This window comes from Myxine glutinosa, chromosome 6, assembly GCF_964187855.1.
Source record: "Myxine glutinosa chromosome 6, kmMyxGlut1.1, whole genome shotgun sequence".
NCBI classification, from domain to species: Eukaryota; Metazoa; Chordata; class Myxini; order Myxiniformes; family Myxinidae; genus Myxine; species Myxine glutinosa.
In genome coordinates, this window is record NC_136266.1 from 148031933 (window position 1) to 148054547 (window position 22615).

Below are 22615 nucleotides of genomic sequence, written 5' to 3' on the forward strand. Positions count from 1 at the left end.
CCTTCTGCCACTCCTTGAACTTCTTCCTCTTCTCGTCAATCCTCTTTCCAACTTCATCATCCCACCACCATGTTTCCGAGTGCCTCGGTGGTCCTTTTGTCCATCCACATACCTCACCAACGGCTCCCAACAGACTAGCTTTCATTGACATCCAACCACTTTCAAGCTCAACCACATCATCCTCGACCCTACTCAGCCTCTCTTTTAATGCCTCCCTTACTGTCACCTCTTTCAACCTCCACACCTTCATTCTTGGTTGGTACTTCACCCGCCGAGCTCTCCTCGCACCTTTCACCCTTCCGTCGCAGACAACCAAGTGGTGCTGTGAAACAGCCTCCTCCCCCGGGATCACCTTTGTGTCCCGGAGGTGCCCCCTTTCTCGCCTACGCACCATCAGGTAGTCAACGGTTGTCGTCGACCCACCTGACGTGTTTGTGACAAGCTTATTATCCTCTTTCTGGAACTGAGTATTACAAATCAACAAATCAGCTCCATCAGCAAACTCCAAAATCCTTTCACCTTCTCCATTTCTCACACCATATCCGTAACCCCCATGAACTCCGTCAAACCCATCCATACTCCTTCCCACATGTCCATTTAGGTCTCCTCCTACCACAACAACTTCCTCATCTTTCACGTTTTCCATCAGCTTCTCTATCGCACACCAGAACTTGTCCTTCTCTTCATCGCTTCGACCAACCTGCGGAGCATATCCCGAGATGACGTTCACCAAGAGCTTTCCAATCATCATTTTCACCATCATCAACCTATCACTCACTCTAGTTACACTCACCACACTGTCTACAAACTCCTCAGAAAACAGGACACCAACACCATTCACGCCCTCCAGTCACCCTTGCCACATAAACTTGTATTCCTGTCCCTGCCTACCCTTCACCATTCTCACACCACTTCCCTTCCATCTCGTCTCTTGCACACAACATATGTCCACTCTTCTTCTGACCAATACTTCCACCACTTCTCCTGATCTCCCTGTCATTGTCCCTACATTCCATGTCCCAAACCTCAGAAACCAATCTCCACTTCGGGCTGTACCCTGCCCATATGTAGTTGTAATTGTCATGGTTCTCTTTTTGAGGCAATGTTTTTATGGCCGGATGCCCTTCCTGACGCCAACCCTCTTAGTCGTCTCTTACGACACGCAGGGATTAGGTGTACCTATTCTTATCCAGGGTATACACTGGGAAACGTTTAAAACATGGAAATTCGGGAGGGGGGGGGGGGGTGGGCGGCGTCAGCATCATGGCTGCGGTTTAAACATATTTAAATAATATTTAAACAAAACCATGAAAAACAATCTGGGAAAAGTCTCTAAGTGAGAACGTGGATTTGAGAAAGCAGGAGTAGAGGTGGAAGAAAAACGAGATATAGGGGGCGGGGCACAAGTCGAGACGAGGAGGAGAGCGAACAAGCACGTGTCCGGGAGGAGAGAAAGAATTAATATAGAATTTTTTTGTTGTTGTTTGTTTATTTGTTTGTTCTGTTTTCAAAACGCTGGACAAAGGGTAAGATGTTCGTGAGAGGTAGGGGGGAGAAAAGAAAATCAAAGAAACAAGCAAATACTATGAAGGAAAGAACCCATATTCACAAAACACTGACGGGGGGGAGGGGGGGGCGGGGGAGGGAGCCTGGAGAGACCAGGCCGCACGAGGCGCACGAGGCGCGAACAAAAAAAACGACTAATTACACACAAATTTGCAACAACTACAAAACCAAAACCAAATAGAAACACAATAACACATACACAACAAAATACCCAGCGGAAATTTGACAAAGAAACGAACGGGAAAACACTCAAACTTTGATGCCGTGGAGAGATCGCAGCAAGCCTACTCAAGACAGAAATACAGCATCAAATACTAAAATGTTTCCTAATCTGAAATCATATTTTTCAAATCAAGAAGAGATTGAACTCTCATCACAAAAGGGAATATATCCTCATGACAACATGAATTCATTTGATAGGTTTAATGAAACATGGCTTCCTTCCAAAGAAAGCTTCAATAATAGATTGAATAAAACAGATATGTGATAAAGATTATACACAAGCATAAAGTGTTCGGAAAAAGTTTAATATTAAGAATATATTAAATATTAAAACCTTTCAATGTTTCACAAGGTATTGTGCTGGACACACAGACGGACAACCCAATAACATACGACCTGCAAATCAGAACAAAAAAAGGCATTGGAACGTTTGTACATGTTCACAAATGTGGGGAGTTGTTGTTGTTGCACTCCTCCTCTTCCCTTTATAAGGGGTGAGGTCCAACGTACCAAGCTCCGACCCTGACTATGATTATGATAATGATACTCCTCCACTCCCCTCTGTTCCTGGCCAACTCTCTCGACCCTCCAACCAACCCCACTTTACTTGTATCTTTCTTCACACAATCCTCCCACATCAACCACAGTCCACCCCTCTTCCTCCGACCTTATATCCTCAAACTACCTCTTTTCTTTGCCATTATTTCTTCCCCCATCCACACCACATGTCTCGTCCATTTCAGCCGACATTTCACCAATCTCGCAGTCAAGCCCATCTGCACACCAATCTCCTTCCTCAATTCATCCATTCTCCTTCTATCCACCCTCATCACTCCCACAATCCTCTTGACTCAGTTGTTCTGGCAAACCTGCAGTGTCTGTTGTTCTCTCTCTGTCAGTGCCAGCGTCTCCAGACCCTAAAGGTAGGCCGGTATTACACACCACATCAGAACCTTCCCTTTCAATCTCATTGAAAACCCCCCCAGCCCCACCACCGTATACGCAAATGTATTTCTTTGTCTGATCTCCTTCCCCTCCAAGCTGTTATTCATTTCTTTTCTCTTCTGCCCAACCCACATCACCTCCGTCTACCCCATGCTCATTTTCAGCCCATGTTTCTCAAATGCCTCCTTCCATTCCACCAGTACTTCCTGCATCTCCTGTCCACTCTCCACCACAACTGCCAGATCATCTTCATACAACATCTTCCCCAGAATATCTTTCATGTTTACTGCTTAACAGCTCCATCGCCCTGCTAAACAGGAGTGGACTGAGAGTGCTTCCCTGCCTCAAACCGATGTTCACATAGAACTCGTCCAACATCCCAAGACCAACCAAAACTCTTCCTTTTGTTCCCTTGTACACCACTTTCCCCTCCACCAGCCTGACTTTTGATTCCGTCCCTCCCATCCATATCAGTGTTGCCATCACCATCTCTCTCGGGACAGTCATCGGCCTTCTCCAGATCCACAAATGCCAATGCCATTTCACCTTGCACCTCCAACCTCTTTTCCACCAGCTGTCTTAGCGTGAACATCCCTTCTGTCATTCCCTTACCTTTCCCGAACCCCTGCTGCTCTTCTCCGATCTGCTTCTCCACACTGTTCCTCATCCTCTGATCCAGAACCCTCTTGGGCACCTTCATGACATGACAGATTGTAATGCCCCTGCACATCCCCCATCCCCTTTCATATCAGCACAATGAACCATGTCCTTCACTCCTCCGGAATTGACCCATCTCTCATACATACATTCAACAACCTCTTTGTCCACCCGAATCCGACTTCTCCCACTGCAATTATAATTTGTGTACATACCTCATCAATGCCGAGCGCCCTTTCCTTTTTCATCCACTTCAATGCAGTCTGCACTTCCTCTTCCATGATCTCCACATAACTCTGCAGCTCCAACTCACTGTTGCTTCCTTCCTGTTCAACAGCACTTTGAAATATCCTTCACACACCCTCAATCGTGCACCCCTCTCTGTCAGGAGCCTTCCGCCACCATCCTTAATCACTGCCCCTCCCTTCATGTCTTCGCCATCCTCATTTCTGTCACAAGCCAATTTATGGACAAATAAATTCCTCTCTGCTGCTCCATACCACATCCCTCAGATAGGCAGTCTGCAGCCTCCTCACTCTCTGCAGACCTGGACAAAATCACAGACTGGTCAAACAAGTGGAACGTGTCTTTCAATCCTGACAAATCTCACACTCTTACGATGTCTCTCCGAAAAGACAGATTGGACAACCCTCCCATCTACTTTCTGAACAATCCTCTCCAAGAAGTTCTGCTACTCAAGCTTTTGGGTCTCACTATCTGCCAGGATCTTTCCTGGGAAAACCACATTTCCAAGCTGGCCTCCAAAGCCAGTCGCCAAATGGGCATTCTCCGTCATGCAAAGTCCTTCCTTGGCACACCTGAGCTCATTACCACATACAAGGCTTTCGTCCGCAGCTCAATGGAAAACTGTTCTCCCCCTCTGGGCTGGTGCTCCTGCCTCAGACCTAGCTCGGCTTCAGGCTGTTGAAACAAAAGCTTTCAGAACCATTGGAATCTCCCGCGATAAAGCTCACTCTGAGGGCCTTTCACTCATTCACCGCAGGCAAGTTGATGGTCTTTCTGTCTTCTATCGACTCTTCTCTGGCCTAGACCCCCACAGCCCTGTCTGTGCTCTGTCCCCCAAATATTCCTACAGGTCACACAAGATCTGCCAGCAACCCTCTTATGGTTAAACTGCCAAAATCAAGACTCTCTGCTCACCTTCACGCTTTCATTCCCCTTTTATCCCACCTCTGGAACAAACTCCCCCACTCCCTTCAATCCCACTCCTCCCTCCAGGACTTTAAAACAGCTGTTCACCACCATCTCTTATCTTCCCCCATCCAAAATCTTGATCTTTTCTACCCCCGCTAATTCACCCCAGATCCACTTGTTTTGAAATTCCAACTTCTTTCCTGGAAGTCCTTGCAGTGTCCATAAGTTTTATACCTCTCCCACCCCCCCCCCTTCCCATGTCTCCCCCCCACCCCCCAAAGCCCTCTCCCTCCCACAGATTTCTCGATGTCCCTGCTCTCAAATGTTGTGTTTGTGTCCTTCCCCCTCTCTCCCCATCTTGTCTACCACTCCCCTTATTATATGTTTTATGTGTCGGTTTGTCTTTGTGTGATTAATGTTAGCTCTTTCATGAGCCTCGATCTCGTATAAAAGAAAAAAAAGAAAAAAAAACGAAATCAGGGCCTGGCTGACAGGAGCAGGCACGGCGGCGTCAGATGACGTCAGAGCCTCGAGTACAAAGGAGTTGGAGGGCCGACATTTTCTCTCTCGGTTTCTGGATCTGGAAGTGAACGGGTGCCGATAAGCTCTTGTGTTGGGACACTCTTGCGGTGGGACAGTCTCAACGAACGGTCAAAGTTACAAGCTCTCCTTCCCTTTCTCAATCTCGCTTGGCTGTCGGGTTTGGTGGGGATGGCCGTGTTCCGACACACTCTCTTGGCTTCTGTATTGATAGCGTGCGGTCGTGCATCCTCATCTCTCTTGGAGACCAAGGGCAGTCGTAAAGAGCTGTTGAGGTGACTGGCTCTTGCACGAGGGGGATTCATTGACGAGCACGTGAACAGTTTGTAGCGCTCTTGCGCCAGGGACATTGGAGGTCTGGATAATCGTGAGGAGGGGATGAAGCGGCTCGTGAACTCGGGTGTGCTTGGGCCGTGGTTTTGTGACAGCTGGGGGCCGTGCTGAGTGAACTGGAGCGTTCCGGACCATGCCCACTTTCGAAAACTCTTCTTCTTCACGCAATAACAACGACATCAAAGACCGTACATCCAATCATCTTGAAATTTTGCACACCTGTTACACTTCATTACCTCCACTATAATATAAAGTTTCACGTCGATCAATGAAGCGGTTCAAGAGTTATAATTAAAAAAAATATTTCCGTTGAATTATTTATATCTGCCAAACCTCGTCACCTATGGCAAATTCCAAAAGGTCATGAAAGTAGACTGATGCTGAACACATCTGTGAAGTTTCCCCTCAAGAGGATCAAAAATGAGGGAGGAGCTAGGTTTTTAAAGTTTATGCTTAAAAACGTCATAACTCCGAAAGCATGTGATGCATGACGTCATGCTCGACTTTTTTTGTTCGTCATGGGTATGCGATTCTGGCTGCAACGTTTGGCCTGTTCAGTCGTTTGAGAAAATTGGATTTTAGTGGTTTCTCAGGCTGTTCACTCAAAACAATATGGCGTCCGAACCACGTGACCTACGGCGTCATTATAATTTTATTTCTGCATCAGTAATGTTCACACGACGGCGTCATCAGTAACATCAGTAATGTTTTTCATCAATTTATGATGCTCAAGAAATTTCATCCTGATCGGACAAAGTTTTTTTTTTACTTGTCGAATGACATCATCATTCACAAATGTTATTCCGCATGGAGAGTTCTTTGCAATGGGACCTGTCTCAATTATGTCTGTGCAGCGGTTTTTGAGATATAGAGGTGCAATTTTTTGGGGGTTTTCCAAGATGGCGCCCATGCCACGTGACCTGTGACGTCATAATATTCACTAAAATATTCTTCAGGAGTAGGCCCTCCTGTGGTGAAAATTTCATGTCAATCGGACCAACGGTTGCAGAGAAAATGAATCTTTAAAATGCAGACACGTAAAAATGCGGACCCGAATGCTTAACCCTGCCTTTCGCTTCGTGAGCGCAGGGTAATAAAGCCGGTATTTTTGAGCATTTTCAATCCGTGTCGGTTGAATTATTGCAGGTTCGAGGACGTCCGGTGGGACCCGGGAAGGTAAGCTCTTCCCTCTCCCCCACACGCGTATTTTCCGCTATATTTTCACTGAATGCCTCAGAGCGTAAAGCTCAATCGGCAATCCGTCCGAGACCGGTCTTTATCGGCGACGGCCACAACAGTTACATTAAAAAAAAATGTACAAAAATGTGCCTCTCATTCCATTTTTTGGTATTCTACCTGTTGGTATTCCATTTTTGGGAATGTACCCAGGGGGCAGGGTCAAAATTATTCTGCTCTTGCACCTTATTGCCATGTGGTGATCCTAACAACTCAGTTTGTGAATTTTTACACAACCGTTCAGGAGACAGCATGACACAGACGGACGGAGCTGATAACAATGTGACTATGATGAAGTGTCTTCATATTTTTCAAAAAGTGTGGGATAACAAGGATAAGCCTTGAATGGATAAAGAGAGGTAACAAACTACTTCCTGCATGCAGATAACTTATATGCACCGGTAAACATGGAGCAGTTGAACGTGTTTCAGATAGGGGAGCAAACAACCATTTTAGGAGATCATAACTTTAATGAAATCCGCCCTCCCCTCTCCCCCCCCCCCCCCCGCTCCCCTGCTGACCTCAATCTTTTTAATGCCGTGTGCAAACTTTGGTACATCATGGGTGATGAAGGCTGTGGTCAAGTGTCATCAAAATGGTGTTTGCAGTTCGACTTTGGGGGGCCAGGAGGGTGTGCAAACCTGGACCCAATTTCAGTCCCCGGTGGACCCTCCCTCCCTCCCCCTCCACCCCCCAAGATCTCGATTTTTTAAATGCCGTGAACAAACTTGAGTTCCAACACACAAAATATAAATTTAGCTAAGTTTGGTCACAATCCCACCAGCAGTTTCAGAGAAGAAGTTGCAAGTGTTTGAGGGCGGATTGATGACGCGCCATCCCATAAGCTCCCAGGAAATATGTTCCAGGTGAGCGAAATATTGACCTTGTACCATACATCAAAATCCATTCATATTAGACAACACAAAACTGCATCAAAAGAGATTACACAAGTTATAAGAATATGAAAAAAAAACAATGGCAGAAGATCAAGATATTTGTTGACATGCAATGTTGTTTTTAAAAAGTCACGTACCCGACGTGGGTCTGAATCCATCATCCTGAGAGCGGAGGCTGCAGACGTCACTGAACTCGATCCCAGAGAAAGCAGGAAGATTTTCCAGATGCACATTTTGGGATTCGAAAATCTTTTCACAGAAACTGGAAAGTTCCCGAATCACATTCTCCAAGTTGACGAAAATACTTCCCAAAAGAGAGGATCCCGCAATCTTGACATCTTGAGACTTCGAAAAAGAATTCATAAATTTCCAGAAGTCAGCATACATTGCAAATTGTAATTTATCTTTGGAGAGAGCGAGGAGCTCGTGCCGCAATGGATCCGACTCGGTACAAGCTCGAATAACCTTCTGATTATCAATTCCGAGCTCTTCAATCACTGCTTGGGCTGTTTCTGCTCTCAGGCCTTTTGATTGGAGCCATTCCAAGAAGCTCTCCATTTCACCGATGGCCTGCCAGGGACACAATGCTTACGTTAATCACAGAAAAGTTACACATGTTATTTTCTTGACTCAGTTTGGAATGTGTTGTGAGTTATCATCTTATCCAATTTGAGCACGTACATAGCTAAACTGTAAACTTAACCAGCTTGATCACCACATTTAGACCGACAGTCTGTGCGAACAGACACAAACCTGCACGGCAGAGACAGACACAGACGCAGACCGGCGCGGCAGAGACAGACACAGACCGGCGCGGCAGAGACACACACAGACCGGCGCGGCAGAGACAGACACAGACCGGCGCGGCAGAGACAGACACAGACCGGCGCGGCAGAGACAGACACAGCCCGGCGCGGCAGAGACAGACACAGCCCGGCGCGGCAGAGACAGACACAGACCGGCGCGGCAGAGACAGACACAGACAGAGATCGGCGCGGCAGAGACAGAAACAGACACAGACCGGCGCGGCAGAGACAGACACAGACCGGCGCGGCAGAGACAGACACAGACCGGCGCGGCAGAGACAGACACAGACCGGCACGGCAGAGACAGACACAGACCGGCGTGGCAGAAACAGACACAGACCGGCGCGGCAGAGACAGGCACAGACCGGTGCGGCAGAGATAGACACAGACCGGCGTCCGGCACGGCAGAGACAGACACAGACCGGCACGGCAGAGACAGACACAGACCGGCGCGGCAGAGACAGACACAGACCGGCGCGGCAGAGACAGACACAGACCGGCACGGCAGAGACAGACACAGACCGGCGTGGCAGAAACAGACACAGACCGGCGCGGCAGAGACAGACACAGACCGGCGCGGCAGAGACAGACACAGACCGGCGCGGCAGAGATAAACAGAAACTGGCGCTGCAGAGATAAACAGCCTGGGGTGGCAGATGGACATCGACTGGCGCGGGAGAGACGGTGTATATGTGTGTATGTTTATGCATATGTATTTGCATGTGTATATATGTATGTGTATAAATCTATCTATATAAAGCAGTAAAGTATGTTTGTTTGTTTGTTTGTTTGTCCTCTTACAACTCGAGAACTACTCATCACAGAGCAAAACCAAAGGCATATTCGGAATCAGTACGTCTCAGAGCAACTACAGCACACCTTAAAATTAAAAAAACATCGCGTTTTAAAATTATGACGTCATCAGTGTATTTCGGAACGTTAATTTTTCAACTTCATATTCTGAATCAAGACGTCCCAGAGAAACTTCGTAACGTTAATTTTTCAACTTCATCTGATTGACATGGGACCAACGGTATGTGACAGAGAGTGAAACATTTATTTGACGACAATGACTTCCGACTTCCGGCGGGACCAATGCCATTTGACAGGGAATAAAAAATAAATGCGACATTCAATTGACGACAATGACTTCCGACTTGACTCCCCCCTCCCCCTCCCCTCACCCCTCCCCATCCCCCCCCTCCCTCTTCTCCCCTCCCCCTCCTCATCCCCCCCTCCCTCTTCTCCCCCCCCCCTCTTCTCCCCTCCCCCCCCCTCTTCTCCCCTCCCCCCCCCTCTTCTCCCCTCCCCCCCCCTCTTCTTCCCTCGCCCTGCAATGCCGGGTACTTCTGCTAGTATATATATATATTAATGTGTATATATATATATATATATATATATATATATATATATATTAATGTGTATCTATATATATATATATATATATATATTAATGTGTATATATATATATATATATATTAATGTGTATATATATGTATATATATATATATATATTAATGTGTATATATATGTATGTATATATATGTATTAATGTATATATATATATATATATATATATATATATATATATATATATATATATATATATATATATATAGATATTGTTGCGGAAATGAGGATTGTGTTTTTTTGATTGTGTTGTATTGTATTGTAAATTGTTATGAATTATTGTTTAGTCTGAGCCCTCCTTGCTCCAGTGTGTATAAAGGTCAAAGGGCGTTCCGGGAGTTCATTCCATAAAGCATACATTGAAGGACACTATAATATCCCTGTTCAGTAGTTTATTTCCTTATTCTGTGTATCAGGTTAAGGCGTTGTCTCCATTAAAATGACACTCCATTGCACCAAGTGAAATAGATAGATTCCTTTCATTGCCCATTCCCACTCCCAAAACTTCCATTGCCAAGCCTAAATTTCCAGCTACATCCCCTCCAAGTCTCCATTGCCAACTGCACTGGGCAGTTTGCCAGTTTGTTACAGCTGTGGGTTGTTTTCGCCCCAAAGCCACCATTGAACATGTGCTCGGGTCGGGGAAGACGGGCGTGCCCACCCGTCATCATCAAGGGCGGAGCCAGAGGGTCGCGCGACCAACCAGGGCCGAGGTGAGCACACCGATGGGCGTGTCCTAAAAGCCGGCGGCTTAATCGCCGGAGGCGCTATAAAGGCGCACGCGCAAGAAGTTGCGAAGGGCTGAGTTGTGTGGTTTTGGTCAGAGCTGGGTTGGTCGTCAGTGGTTGCGTTGTGGTGGTCAGTGGTTGCGTTGGTTGCGTTGGGTTGGCGGTGGTGAGGAGTGATTGGACCAAGAGAGAGAAAGAGTGGTTGGACTAAGCAAGAGAGAAAGAGTCCTGGAGTTAGTGAGAGAGGGAGAGAGAACCCGTCACGCCAGACCCCCCACCAGCAGCGTTGGCTTGGCTCCACCAAGCAGCTCCGACCCGTGATCCCGCGCACATGACAGGATCGGTGGCATCAGCGGCCGTCGAGGTCCAGCCCGACGTCCCATGCGGGATCAAGCCCCAGCCAGCTCCGGACCTTCCTCTCCCTCCAGCCATCCACCTCCCGCCAGTCCTGCCTTTCCATCCTTTTGGTGTACGTGAGTTTGTTCTGTTTGTTTTGTCCCTGGGAATAAATTAAGACTGCATAGGATAAGCTAGCGATTTTCACTGTGTCCTTCTGGTCCGTCCCTCTGTCTATTTTATTTTATTATCCTTCCTTCTCCTTGGTTATTTTGAGCCTGTAAATAGTAAATAAATTTAGTAGTATTTTCAACCTTTTTTTTGTCTTCTTCTTCTTCCTTTTCTTCACATCCGTCGTTTTAGTCTTTTCCATATTGAATAGCTGTGGCGCGATCCAGCCAACGTTCGGCAAGGGTTAATCGGGGTAACTGTTCGGACGCGGGGCCTCCGCTCGGCAAACATAACATCCTTAACCGCGGACCGTAACAATATATATATATAAGTGGAACCTTGACTTACGAGTTTAATTCGTTCCGTGACCGAGCTCGTAACTCAAATTGCTCGTATCTCAAATCAAATTTCCCCATTGAAATGCATTGAAATGCTATTAATCCGTTCCAGCCCGCCAAAAACCACACCAATTTTTTTTTAAATATACAGTATATATAAAAATATCTCGTGCTTTATATTTCACCTGTATGCAGCATACAAGTTGGCAGGATGGCCTGGACTGGAGGTACGCACACTTGACTCTAAAGTCTAAACTGTCCAGCCTGGGTTTGAATCCGGACCCAGCTATAACCTGTCATGTCGGTGTTTCACAGGCAGGGTGATTCATCAATGTGTGTACCGCTAAACTGGGCGCCCCGTTTGCGTCCCATTAGTTGTTGGATGTTAAGGATCTCACCGTGTTTTCCACAAAGAGAAGGCGAGCTATCGCCGGCATTCTGAACAAGTTGTGGCCTGGCATGCTCTTCTCCTCTGCCGTTATATATGTCCTCCTCGACACCTCGCTCATGTTTTTCGACGATTGCGTGTTTTATATCCAAGCACATCATCCTCTTCTTCTTCTCAGCACTGCACTTGCCACTCACTTTCTTAGGCCCCATGGTTAAAACTAAGAAATTTTCCGAAATAACCAAAATGCGAAAAAAAAAATGCAGCGCTGTACGACAGAGATACGTACTGTACGTGCACGGCAAGATAACCACGTGACCAGAACCCACCTGGCGGCATGAACTCGAAATAACCAAAATGCGAAAAAAAAAATGCAGCGCTATACGACAGAGATACGTACTGAACGTGCACGGCAAGATAACCACGTGACCAGAACCCACCTGGCGGCGTGAACTCGAAATAACCAAAATGCCAAAAAAAAAATGCAGCGCTATACGACAGAGATACGTACTGTACGTGCACGGCAAGATAACCACGTGACCAGAACCCACCTGGCGGCGTGAACTCGAAATAACCAAAATGCGAAAAAAAAAATGCAGCGCTATACGACAGAGATACGTACTGTACGTGCACGGCAAGATAACCACGTGACCAGAACCCACCTGGCGGCGTGAACTCGAAATAACCAAAATGCGAAAAAAAAAATGCAGCGCTATACGACAGAGATACGTACTGTACGTGCACGGCAAGATAACCACGTGACCGGGTGGCGAAAGCTCGTAACTCGGATTTCGGCTCGCATCTCAAAGCAATAAACCGCCCGAGCGACGGCTCGTATCTCGAAAAACTCGTAAGTTGGGGCACTCGTAAGTCAAGGTTCCACTGTATATATATATACATATATATATATATACATATATATATATATATATACATATATATATATATACATATATATATATATATACATATATATATATATACATATATATATATATACATATATATATATACATATATATATATATACATATATATATATACATATATATATATATACATATATATATATATACATATATATATATATATGTCGGATTGAGACTTAGAACTTGGGACTCAAAGACTCAGAAGAAAGGAGCAACGGATATATTTATTGGAACTCGAGTACTCAAGCTTGAGGACAGCAAAGTTGCATTGAAACTCACAAGGAATGACCAACAGTACAACAAGATGCTCTGAAATAATTCAATTAACATTGCTTTATATAAAGGAAAGTCAGGGGTGGAGTTAGCTCACAAGACACAGAGACAGAATGGGCTCATTGGGTCCCCCACCATAGTCCCATCCTGTTGTTCAGTTAATTAAAGGAAGTTCATCCAAGGCCAGTCATGGGTTAGCTTCTGATAAGGAGATGGTCAGCATTATGTGACAACATGTTTACAACTTTCTGTATAGCAGCTGGCTTGGGAAAGTACAAAGGGGAGTGGACACTCGTAAAACTGTCAACTTGCAAGATAATGGCAAAACAGGAAAAAGGCAAAGAGAGATAAGAGTGGCCTCCAAGGCCTGGAAAGGGGAACTAGAGATTGTGCCCACGCAGGCCAGAGCACAAAGGCAGAGAACTCCTTATTAGGATATTACACATCCTCAATGCAGTAGAAAGAACTCAGTATCATGAAAGAGTACAGTAGCAAGTCAAAACAAAACATATAATTGGTTATACTTGGTAATTGGTAAAGCAGCAAGGATATACAAAGGGGGAGGGGCATTACAGCTCCCTACATACCGCCCTTTTGGATCTAAGATACAAAGTTATCTACGAGCCAATCAAAGGCCTTTATTTCAAACAAAAACAGAAAAATCATTCAACATATCACGCGAAGGCAGCCCCGTAAGAATGTCCCGTACCAAAGCACCACACAAACTCAGTAGGATGATTCGCGTCTGTATGTGAGTATGCAATGTAAGGCCGTAAAAGCAGAGTGATCAAATGGCACACAAAATCCACCAAAAGAGGTGGGAGAGAGAGAGAGTGTAACTAAACGTAACGTACCACACGAATGCAGCCCAGTGAGCATGTCCCGTACCCAGTACCGCACAACGAACCCAGCAGGCTGATCCGCGGGTGTGTGGGTGCAAGTGGGTGTAAGTGGATGTATGATGTAAGTCGGGTGTAGATGGGTGTATGAGGTGAGACCGTAGAGACATGAAGATCGAATAGCGCGCCAAATCCACAACGAAGACCTCTGGTTCCACCGGGGTCCACACCCAGGAAGATCTCCGACCCACCCTTGGACCACAGAGGTGCAGCCGGACTCCTCCCCAACTGGAGCTCGCCCAGGCTTCCCCAAGTGAAATCCTTGTCGATCTTCAGCGCTCAATCGATATTCATGTTCATGAGGTCTCTTACGTGCTGGTGATCTGGGGAAGACACAACATCGTCAGTATCAGGTGGCTCAAACCTATGGCCATGAAATAAAGCATAACGATCCAAAGGTGGGAGAGAAACTTCCTTTGGGTCAAAGTCGAGATCGTCCGAGGCGATGCTGCTTGCTTCGCTGTTATTCAAGGGCGAATCTCCAAAACAATCAGACTCGGAACTCAGAGTATTTTCACGATCGAGTTCCTCTCCATCCGGGCTTGGGTTCACAGCTGGGTCCAAATCCCGAACTGGGTCAGTGGCGTTTGACTCACTGTGGGCTTGTGAGACATAAAGGTGAGCTCGTGAAACATGGAGAGGCAGAGCCTGCATTGAAACATAAACATCAGCCGGGGACCCTCGCAAGTGGCCCACATCATCATTGGTAACATCATCAGTAACATTATTTTCAGGTGGCGTAGGCCTGCGGAGTGGACGGCCCATAGTCATAGCCACGGCATGGCATATCGTGAAGAAACGAGAGGAATCCTTCAGGAAATCGTCGATTTCTTCTTCCGACGTGTCGGGGCCCAGTTTAAACGGCCTCCTGGTAGCCTGAAATGCTTCGAGGTCCGCATAAGTGTACTCGACGTCATTATCGGTAATATCAACAATGGAAGAACAATCTTCGGAAGCGGAGATCTCATTGTCGCGGCCCAGTGGCTCGTCCGGGTCGTCGTTCCAGGATCCGCGGTCTGCAGTCACGTCGACGGCCAGTGTGTCCTCTGGACCCACGGTCAGCTTTTCAAGCATCACCATGGCCCTTTCTGTTGTCGTCTTCAGTGTCCATCCTGTGGAAAACTTCCTCACACACGCAAGGACTAAAGCCTTGATTATTACACAACAAACCACGATTCCAAGGACTATTGCCAAGGCGGTTAGTACCCACTTTACAATAGTGCCTGTCCACCCCTTGAACCAGTCGGTAAGCCACTGGTGGGAGGCTTCCCGATCCAATCGATCCCTTGTCAATGAGTGAGCGCTTTCCCTTAACGTTATAATAGCAGCACTGACACCCTGTGAGGGGTCAGGAATAAAAGTGCAACATTTACCCTCAATTATCCCACATACCCCTCCTCGTTCTGCCAATAGCATATCTAATGCAACCCTATTTTGCATAACCATTGTACGCAGATGGACAACTGTGTCCAACATTTCGTCGTGTGCTGTAGCGGTGGCGTTGGCCACAGTTTCTAAGATTAACGCAATTTTGTCAATGCGGTAACTGTTCATGACCGTCCCAGCCCATGGGAAGAAGAAGCTAACGGCTTTCTCCCAATCAGCGCCGTGTAAAGTAGTGGTGTCGTCGTCGTGCCAATAGGTGCTTCGTTGTGTCCTTATGAGTGCGGTGGTATTATGCAAGTGCTGTCGCATTTCCATCTCTGGGAAAACTGATCCTAAATAGCAAATTCCTCCCCAATTATCAGGTAAATACGGGTAAGCTTTATTCCCGCATACAAACATGGTCCCGTGCGGGGCCACTAAATGGGTGGTCATGCAAGTGAGAAGACCTGGGATAGTGTTTGTCCCGTTTTCCCCTTTCCATGCCAACTGGAGGTGTGTGAGGTTATGCAAGGGCGAGCTTGTAACGTTCACTAGGAGCGTGTGTTTCCCTTCTCTCGGGTCCGCGGGAAGGGTATCTCTACACACGGATTTGCCTACCATTACTTGGCCCTTTCCTTCTAAGCAGAGGGCCCCCCATGCCGGCTTGACCCAAACCGGCGCCGGACGTTCCTCAAAGTGTCGGGACAGGATGGGAGGGGAGTACTGGAAAACTCGTTTACACGCGGTTTCATCAGAACCTTGGCTTGTCAGAGTTGTACTAATGCATTTGGTATCTAGTGGCTTCGAGCACAAATCATTGAGTGATAGGGGTAACACTACCATTGGTATGCCTGCTGTGCTGGTGCGGGGAAGGTGCATACACATCCAACACTGTGTCCTATTCTGTACTGTGGCCATATGCCGTGCGACCTTCCAGTATGTGTTCTCCTCTGGCTTCCTTCTTACTTCCTGGGCAGGAGGGGGTTTAACAAAGCAGCCTTGCGGGTGAAGTGCTTCACGAGCACCCAGTCGCCGGCCTGAAAGTTGTGGATGGCGTGGCCTATTGGTTCAGGCAGCGCCTCTCGTACTCGAGCATGGATGCTGCGTGCCACATTCGACAAGCCTATGCAAAATCTCAAAAGCATGTCATCCATTACTGGCAAAGCAAGGGTGGACATGTCTGTTGGTGCTGAAACGGGCAAGCTCATAGGTCGTCCCATTAATATTTCGTGGGGGGAAAGGCCCGTAGTGCGACCCGGGGTGGAACGAATGCTCATCAATGCAAGCGGAAGAGCCTCTGGCCACCTCAAGCCTGTGTCTGCGCAAAGTTTCGCTAGTTTATTCTTTAAAGTCTTGTTCGTTCGTTCCACAAGTCCTGAGGACTGTGGGTGGTAGACGCAATGGAAGGATTGTTTAACGCCCAACGCCTTCAGGATGCCCTTAACCACCTGCGCCGTGAAATGGCCTCCTTGATCTGACGAAATTATCTGGGGAATGCCAAATCTGCACATAAAATCCCGCACGAGGCGCTTCACTACTGTCGGAGCATCGGATTTGACGCATGGGTATGCTTCGACCCATTTGGTGAACGTATCTACGATTACCAACACATAGCGAAACGACATGCTTGGTTCCAATTCTGTAAAATCGAACTCAATAGTTGCGAACGGCCCACTAGGCGGGGGTCGTCCCCCATCATGTGCATGTCTCGGTGGCGCCCCTCTATTGTGTTGCTGGCAGACCACACACGATCGGCACACTTCGGATACAATCCGTGACAGTCCTGGCGCTGCCCAAGTGTAGTCTATCTGTCCCATCACCCCCCTCTGGCACACATGACCATTCTGATGAGCCATGCGTGCCAGCCAGGGCAGTAAAGCCTGGGGTGCTATAGGTTTTTCATCAAGGGTCCACATTTCCCCTGGCCCAGGGCGTATCGCTCCTCGTTTGAGCCAGACCTCGTGTTCGGCCGTCGGTGCAGCATTTTGCAAATTTATGATATCGTCCTTAGTTGGTGTGGCGGGTGGTCCCGCAGTCGGTATGTCAGCAATCTGTGCGGCTGTCTTCTGTGCTCGTGTCACCATCGGCATGTTGCGTTCTATCTGTTGGTTGGCGGCCTTTCCTGCCGCCTCGTCCGCCCTTGCGTTGCCCCGGGCAACGTCAGTGTCCGCCCTTTGGTGGCCACGACACTTAATTACCGCGATAGCGCGGGGAAGTAAAATGCTTCGGAGGAGCCCTTCTACCAGCGCGCCGTTCTTTATCACTGAACCGGCAGATGTGAGAAAACCTCTCATCTTCCAGATGGCTCCTTTATCGTGGACTACGCCGTGAGCGTAGGCCGAATCTGTGTAAATGTTGACGGCAAGGCCTTCCGCCAAGCTGCACGCTCTGGTCAAGGCGCACAGCTCCGCCTGCTGTGCGGAAAATGTAGGTGGAAGACGCCCGCTTTCTACCGTTTCGCTATCCGAGCACACGGCGTACCCGGACAACAGAGACCCGTCCCATGCGCGCCTAGCTGATCCATCGACATAATATGTACAGTCGGGATATTCTAAGGGATTGTCCCTTAGATCCGATCGCACCGTGGAGACTAGCTGCACAACGTCGGTGCACACATGAGGTTCGCCCTCCTCAGGAGTGGGCATCAGTGAGGCTGGGTTGAGCGTCATGCAACGTTCGATCGTGATGTTGGCTGCAGTGATCAGTGCGGATTCGTATTGCATTAATCTAGTGTTAGACAAATGCTGTGTGCTTCGCTGTGACAACAGCGAAGTGACGCAATGTGGTACCCGTAGCGTTACTGGGTGTCCCATAACAATATCCGCTGTTCTTTCTACTGCGTACCTGGCCGCTGCCACGGCTTGCAAGCACACTGGAAACCCTTGTTCGACCGGGTCTAACTTTTTACTAAAGTAGGCCACCGGCCGCTCCTTATCCCCATGGGTCTGTGTCAAAACTGACTGGGCGAAACCTCCCACGGCGTGAGTGTAAAGGGTAAATGGTTTCGCATAATCCGGGAGTCCTAATGACGGTGCCGTAACCAGCGCCTGTTTCAGCCCGTCAAAACATCGCCTCAATTCATCCGTCCATATCAATAGGTCCGGGGCATTTGATTTGGTCGCCTCGTACAGTGGTTTAGCCAGCAGCGCAAAATCAAGTATCCAAGTGCGGCAGTAACCCGTCATACCTAGGAAGCGCAGCATTTGTCGTTGCCAGCGAGGGCGAGGCAGCTCCATGATAGCGGTCACCCGTCCCGCATCCAATTCTCGTTTTCCATGCGAAATGGCGTGTCCCAAGTAAGTTACAACCTGCCGCACAAACTGAAGTTTTGGTCTGCCTACTTTGTGGCCTTTGGCCGCCAAGGCCTTTAATAGGGCCAAATAATCCATTTCGCACGCCTCCTTTGAAGGGGAGCAAATCAACAAATCGTCAACGTATTGCAGCAACACTGACCCTCCCTTCAATTCCACATCCGCCAGGTCGCGGTGCAGCGCCCGGGAAAACAGAGTGGGGCTATCTGAAAACCCCTGAGGTAGTACTGTCCAAGTATACTGGCGCCCCCTATGGGTGAAAGCGAATAAGTATTGTGACTCAGGCGCGATGGGCACAGAGAAAAACGCAGAACAAAGGTCGATGACCGTGAAGTATGTTGCGTCCGGTGGAATTGACATCATGAGGGTTTCTCCGTTTGGAACTAGTGGGTGTATGCCCTGTATCACCTTGTTCACCTCCCTTAAATCCTGTACAAACCTCCATTTGTCCTTTGACGGCTTTTTAACTGGCAAAATTGGTGTATTACATGGGCTGTTAGTTTCCACGATAATCTTCTGTTCCACTAGGGATTGAATCACTGGTGCTATGCCTACGTCGGCCTCAGGTCGTAGCTTATACTGTTTTACATTTGGCAAGCGCATCCCCGGCTGCACTGCTATCACTAGAGGTTCGGCGTCTCGCATCCGTCCAACCTCACCGTCGCTTTTGGGCCATAAATTGTCTGGCACCTCCGCTAGGAGGTAATCTGACTCACCCGGGTCCGTCAGCACTGCCCTCATGGCATAGGTGCCCTTAGGAGGCAACTCTGTTGCTTCGAACGTTCCATCCCTCCGTTGTGTCTTGAAGTCAATTGAGAACCCTTCGCCATTTTGGAGCCGTTTCAAAGTCCAACGGCCCTTCTTACTCCGATAACCTTGTAGGGGAACTTCACGTAACCTCCCTACCATCCAACCTACACTTTCCGGCGGCCACCCCTTGGCAGTAGTGAGGGTAACATGGGCGGCCGCTCCTTCGGGGTATCGGGTCAATGCACGCTGACTTGAGGTTAGGACTGCCTCGATTCCTATTCCCTCGCGGCCGATCCACATCCGTGACAAGTGTAGAGGCGTGCGCTCGCCCAGCTTTTCCTTAACCTTTTCTCGATAATTCTCGTCGTCGCCCGTTGCATCATAGTACGCAGTGCAATGGGGTGGACTATCCTTTAAGGTTTTTATCGAAATTTCGTGCAGTTGTAGCCAATCTCGCAGAACTGCGTTGTCCAAACACACATTATCTATGATATGCGTCCAGGTAGCCAGAGCCCCTTCATCCATGCGCCACCAATACACGGTGGGGCCGGGCCGAGACAATGCCGTCATTACCAAGTCGCGTTTAGATTCCGCGACGTCTACGAAAACTCCCTCCTCGGTACATGAGATCTGACAGCCCAAACGGCACAATAAATCCCGTCCCAGCAAATTTGTCGGGGCGGTAGTGGTCATCAAAAAAGCATGTTTAGCCTCCAGCGGGCCGCATGTTACTCGCACTTCCTCCGAAATAGGAAGCGCTTGGGGTAAACCCGAAACACCCAGTATTTGAACGTTCCTGGCCGTAGGGCGCAAAGAGGGCAATTGCCCCTTGTTAATTGTGCTGCGAGTCGCGCCCGTATCTACGAGAAATTCTAATTGTCTTCCCTCCACGTCCAACATCATGGTTGGTTCCTCTGCCGGTGTCATGGTCAAGAGAGGACACTCCTTGGGCGACTCGCCAGCGTCCCGTCAGTAGGCCCCTCTATTGTATTGGGGCTGAAACCCCTTACGAGCCTTTGGGCAATCACGTATCCAGTGTCCCATCTGCTTGCAATAATGGCACGGTTCCTGCGGAACCGGTGGTGCGGAGGGCATAGGTCGTCCCTCTACAGCGCCCCTTCCGCCCTGCCGGCGTTCTGGCGGCCCCCAATGTGACTGGTTCACTGGTTGCCACTGCGGCGGACCCCGAGGCGGGGCCCAGTTCCCCCTTGGTCCGTTCTGCATCCCACTATTGGGGGGTGGTCCGGGGTTTTGGAGAAGGGGTCTTGGTGGATACCAATTTTGGGGAGGGGGCCCTTGCACAGTCCAAGTTTGAGGGTTTTGAGGAGGAGGGGGAAGAGGGGGTGGTATTGTCCATTGTTGTTTCACCTCGTTCATATTAATTAGTCCAAAATCTTCCTCAGTACAACCGTCGCAGTTCTCATTTTCGTTGTGGATCCACTCTCCGTTGGGGAATTGGCCCTTATAGAAAAGAGGATAACAACTCCTCCTATGTTCCTCTGGACCTCGAACAGGTCCCCACTTCTGGCACTGTTCGTGTATGTAGTTCTGACTCTGATCCCCCTTTTTATTCTGATTAAATTGAGCCCGTTTCTCTTGGACAAACATTTGCAATATTTCCTCCTTAATATCCTTCTTCTCCTCTAGGGAGGAGCCCGGGCATTGTTCCAGTTTGTCGCACAATTCGTTGGTTGTCATTCCCTTCCAGCCGAAGAGGACGGTCTGTACCTGTTTCTTTAACACCGGCCGAAGCCCCTCGATTAGATATTGATTTACCAATGGTTGGGGTAGCCCTCCCAGCTGCATCGGACCCAGTCCTCCCCAGCGCGCAATGGCCTTTTCCAACCTTTCTCGGTACTCTCCAATTGGTTCTCCTGCCTTTTGTTTTATGGCCCCAATTTTTCCCCAATCCGGACCTCCTGCTGGCAACAGCGCATGCTCGATGGCACCCAGCAGCCGGAGCTTCAGTGCGTCCCATTGTACTAGTGTTATCCGGGGGATTGCACCCACCGCCCTTGGGTCGTCGTGCGGCCAGTGTGCTCTTTGTCTAGCCCTTTCCCATACTTTGGGTGGGAGCACGGATACTCCCATATGAGTTATGTCTCTATAGTCGCACTCGCCAGCCATAAACCAATTCGACATGGTCGGCACTATCTGCCGCGGATCCTCAATAAGCAAATGTTGAATCCTTTCCCGCATTACAGTTAAAGAGGATTCTTTCCATGGTACTCTTTCCCGAACCCCATGACCTGCTGCGTCAACCCCGATAACTTGTACAGGGCACAATGTTTTCTTTTCCTCTATTTCCTGACATTCCGATGGGGTAGTTTGTGAGGTCCTTTTCCCCTTACAACCTACCAGTGAGGGGTATAACCCATCCGGTCCTATCGGTGGCGGGAACCCTGCGATGTCGGTCCCGTCATCTATTCCGTTAGCCCCGAGTTGTGCAAACGGCCTTCCCTGGCTCGGGTGGTTCTGGGGTATCTGGGGCGCGATGGTAGCGGGGTTATAGGGAGGTGGTAGCGGGGGCGCAGAAAGGATAGGTGGTGCCTGAAACCCTGGGACAGAGCTTAGGACTGGGGCTGGGGAGGGTAGATTGGTCACTGCCTCCCCTCTCGCGGGGTCTGGTTTTTCAACGAGCGGCATCAGTCGCGCGTTGGCCTGCCTCTCTATTTCCTTAAGCGCTTCATCCTGCTCTTTATTCGCCTGTTTCCTCAGACCCTTGAGTTTTGTTACCTCACCGGCCAAGCTGGCCTGTTTCGACTTTGCGTGTCGCTTCATCGCTTCTTCCTTCCACCAGCCAAAGACTTTCCAATAGTCAGGCGGAAAGTGTTTCGTGGCCTGTTCGAACTTTTCTAATGTCTCATACAATACGTCCAATTTTTCCAGCGCAAAAGACCCTCCTTCGGGCCACGGTTCTCCTAAATCCTTCGTCAATGCAACCCATGACTTCCCTGGTCTCACAGCAGCATAGCCATACCTCTTAAACATAAAAAATGCTGGGGTATGTCTAAGCGGTTCACCTGCCTTTACTGTCTTATTACCCATACTGTTACCCATCCTAGGAAAATTTAGTTTACCGACGTAGCCTTGTACTCGTGAGGATCGCCCGCCTCGCGTTTACAGCCGTCTACCTAACTCTGAGAGGCTCGCAGTCTTGTACTCGTGAGGTTCGCCCGCCTCGCGTGGTACGGCCGCGCTACCTACTCTCCTGAGAGGCTCGCCCGCCTACACAGCCGTCTATCCTACCCTTACTGCACTTTCCTGGCGTCCTACGCCCGTATAATAGTTCTGATCTTACTTAAAATTCCAACGTCTCCCGGGTAGGCCTCGGTTCGGGACGCCGCCCTTATCCTTACCC

At 48.6% G+C, this 22615-nt stretch overlaps 1 protein-coding gene across 1 annotated transcript in view; it reads right to left on the reverse strand.

Moving 5' to 3' along the window:
• LOC137416929 (uncharacterized) overlaps positions 1-22615 on the reverse strand; it is a 146376-nt gene that overhangs the window by 59813 nt on the left and 63948 nt on the right. Inside the window, exon 3 of the mRNA XM_078780664.1 lies at positions 7688-8120. Coding sequence (XP_078636790.1) covers positions 7688-8108 — 421 coding nt within the window. The 5' untranslated portion in view covers positions 8109-8120. The remainder of the gene's footprint in view (positions 1-7687; positions 8121-22615) is intronic.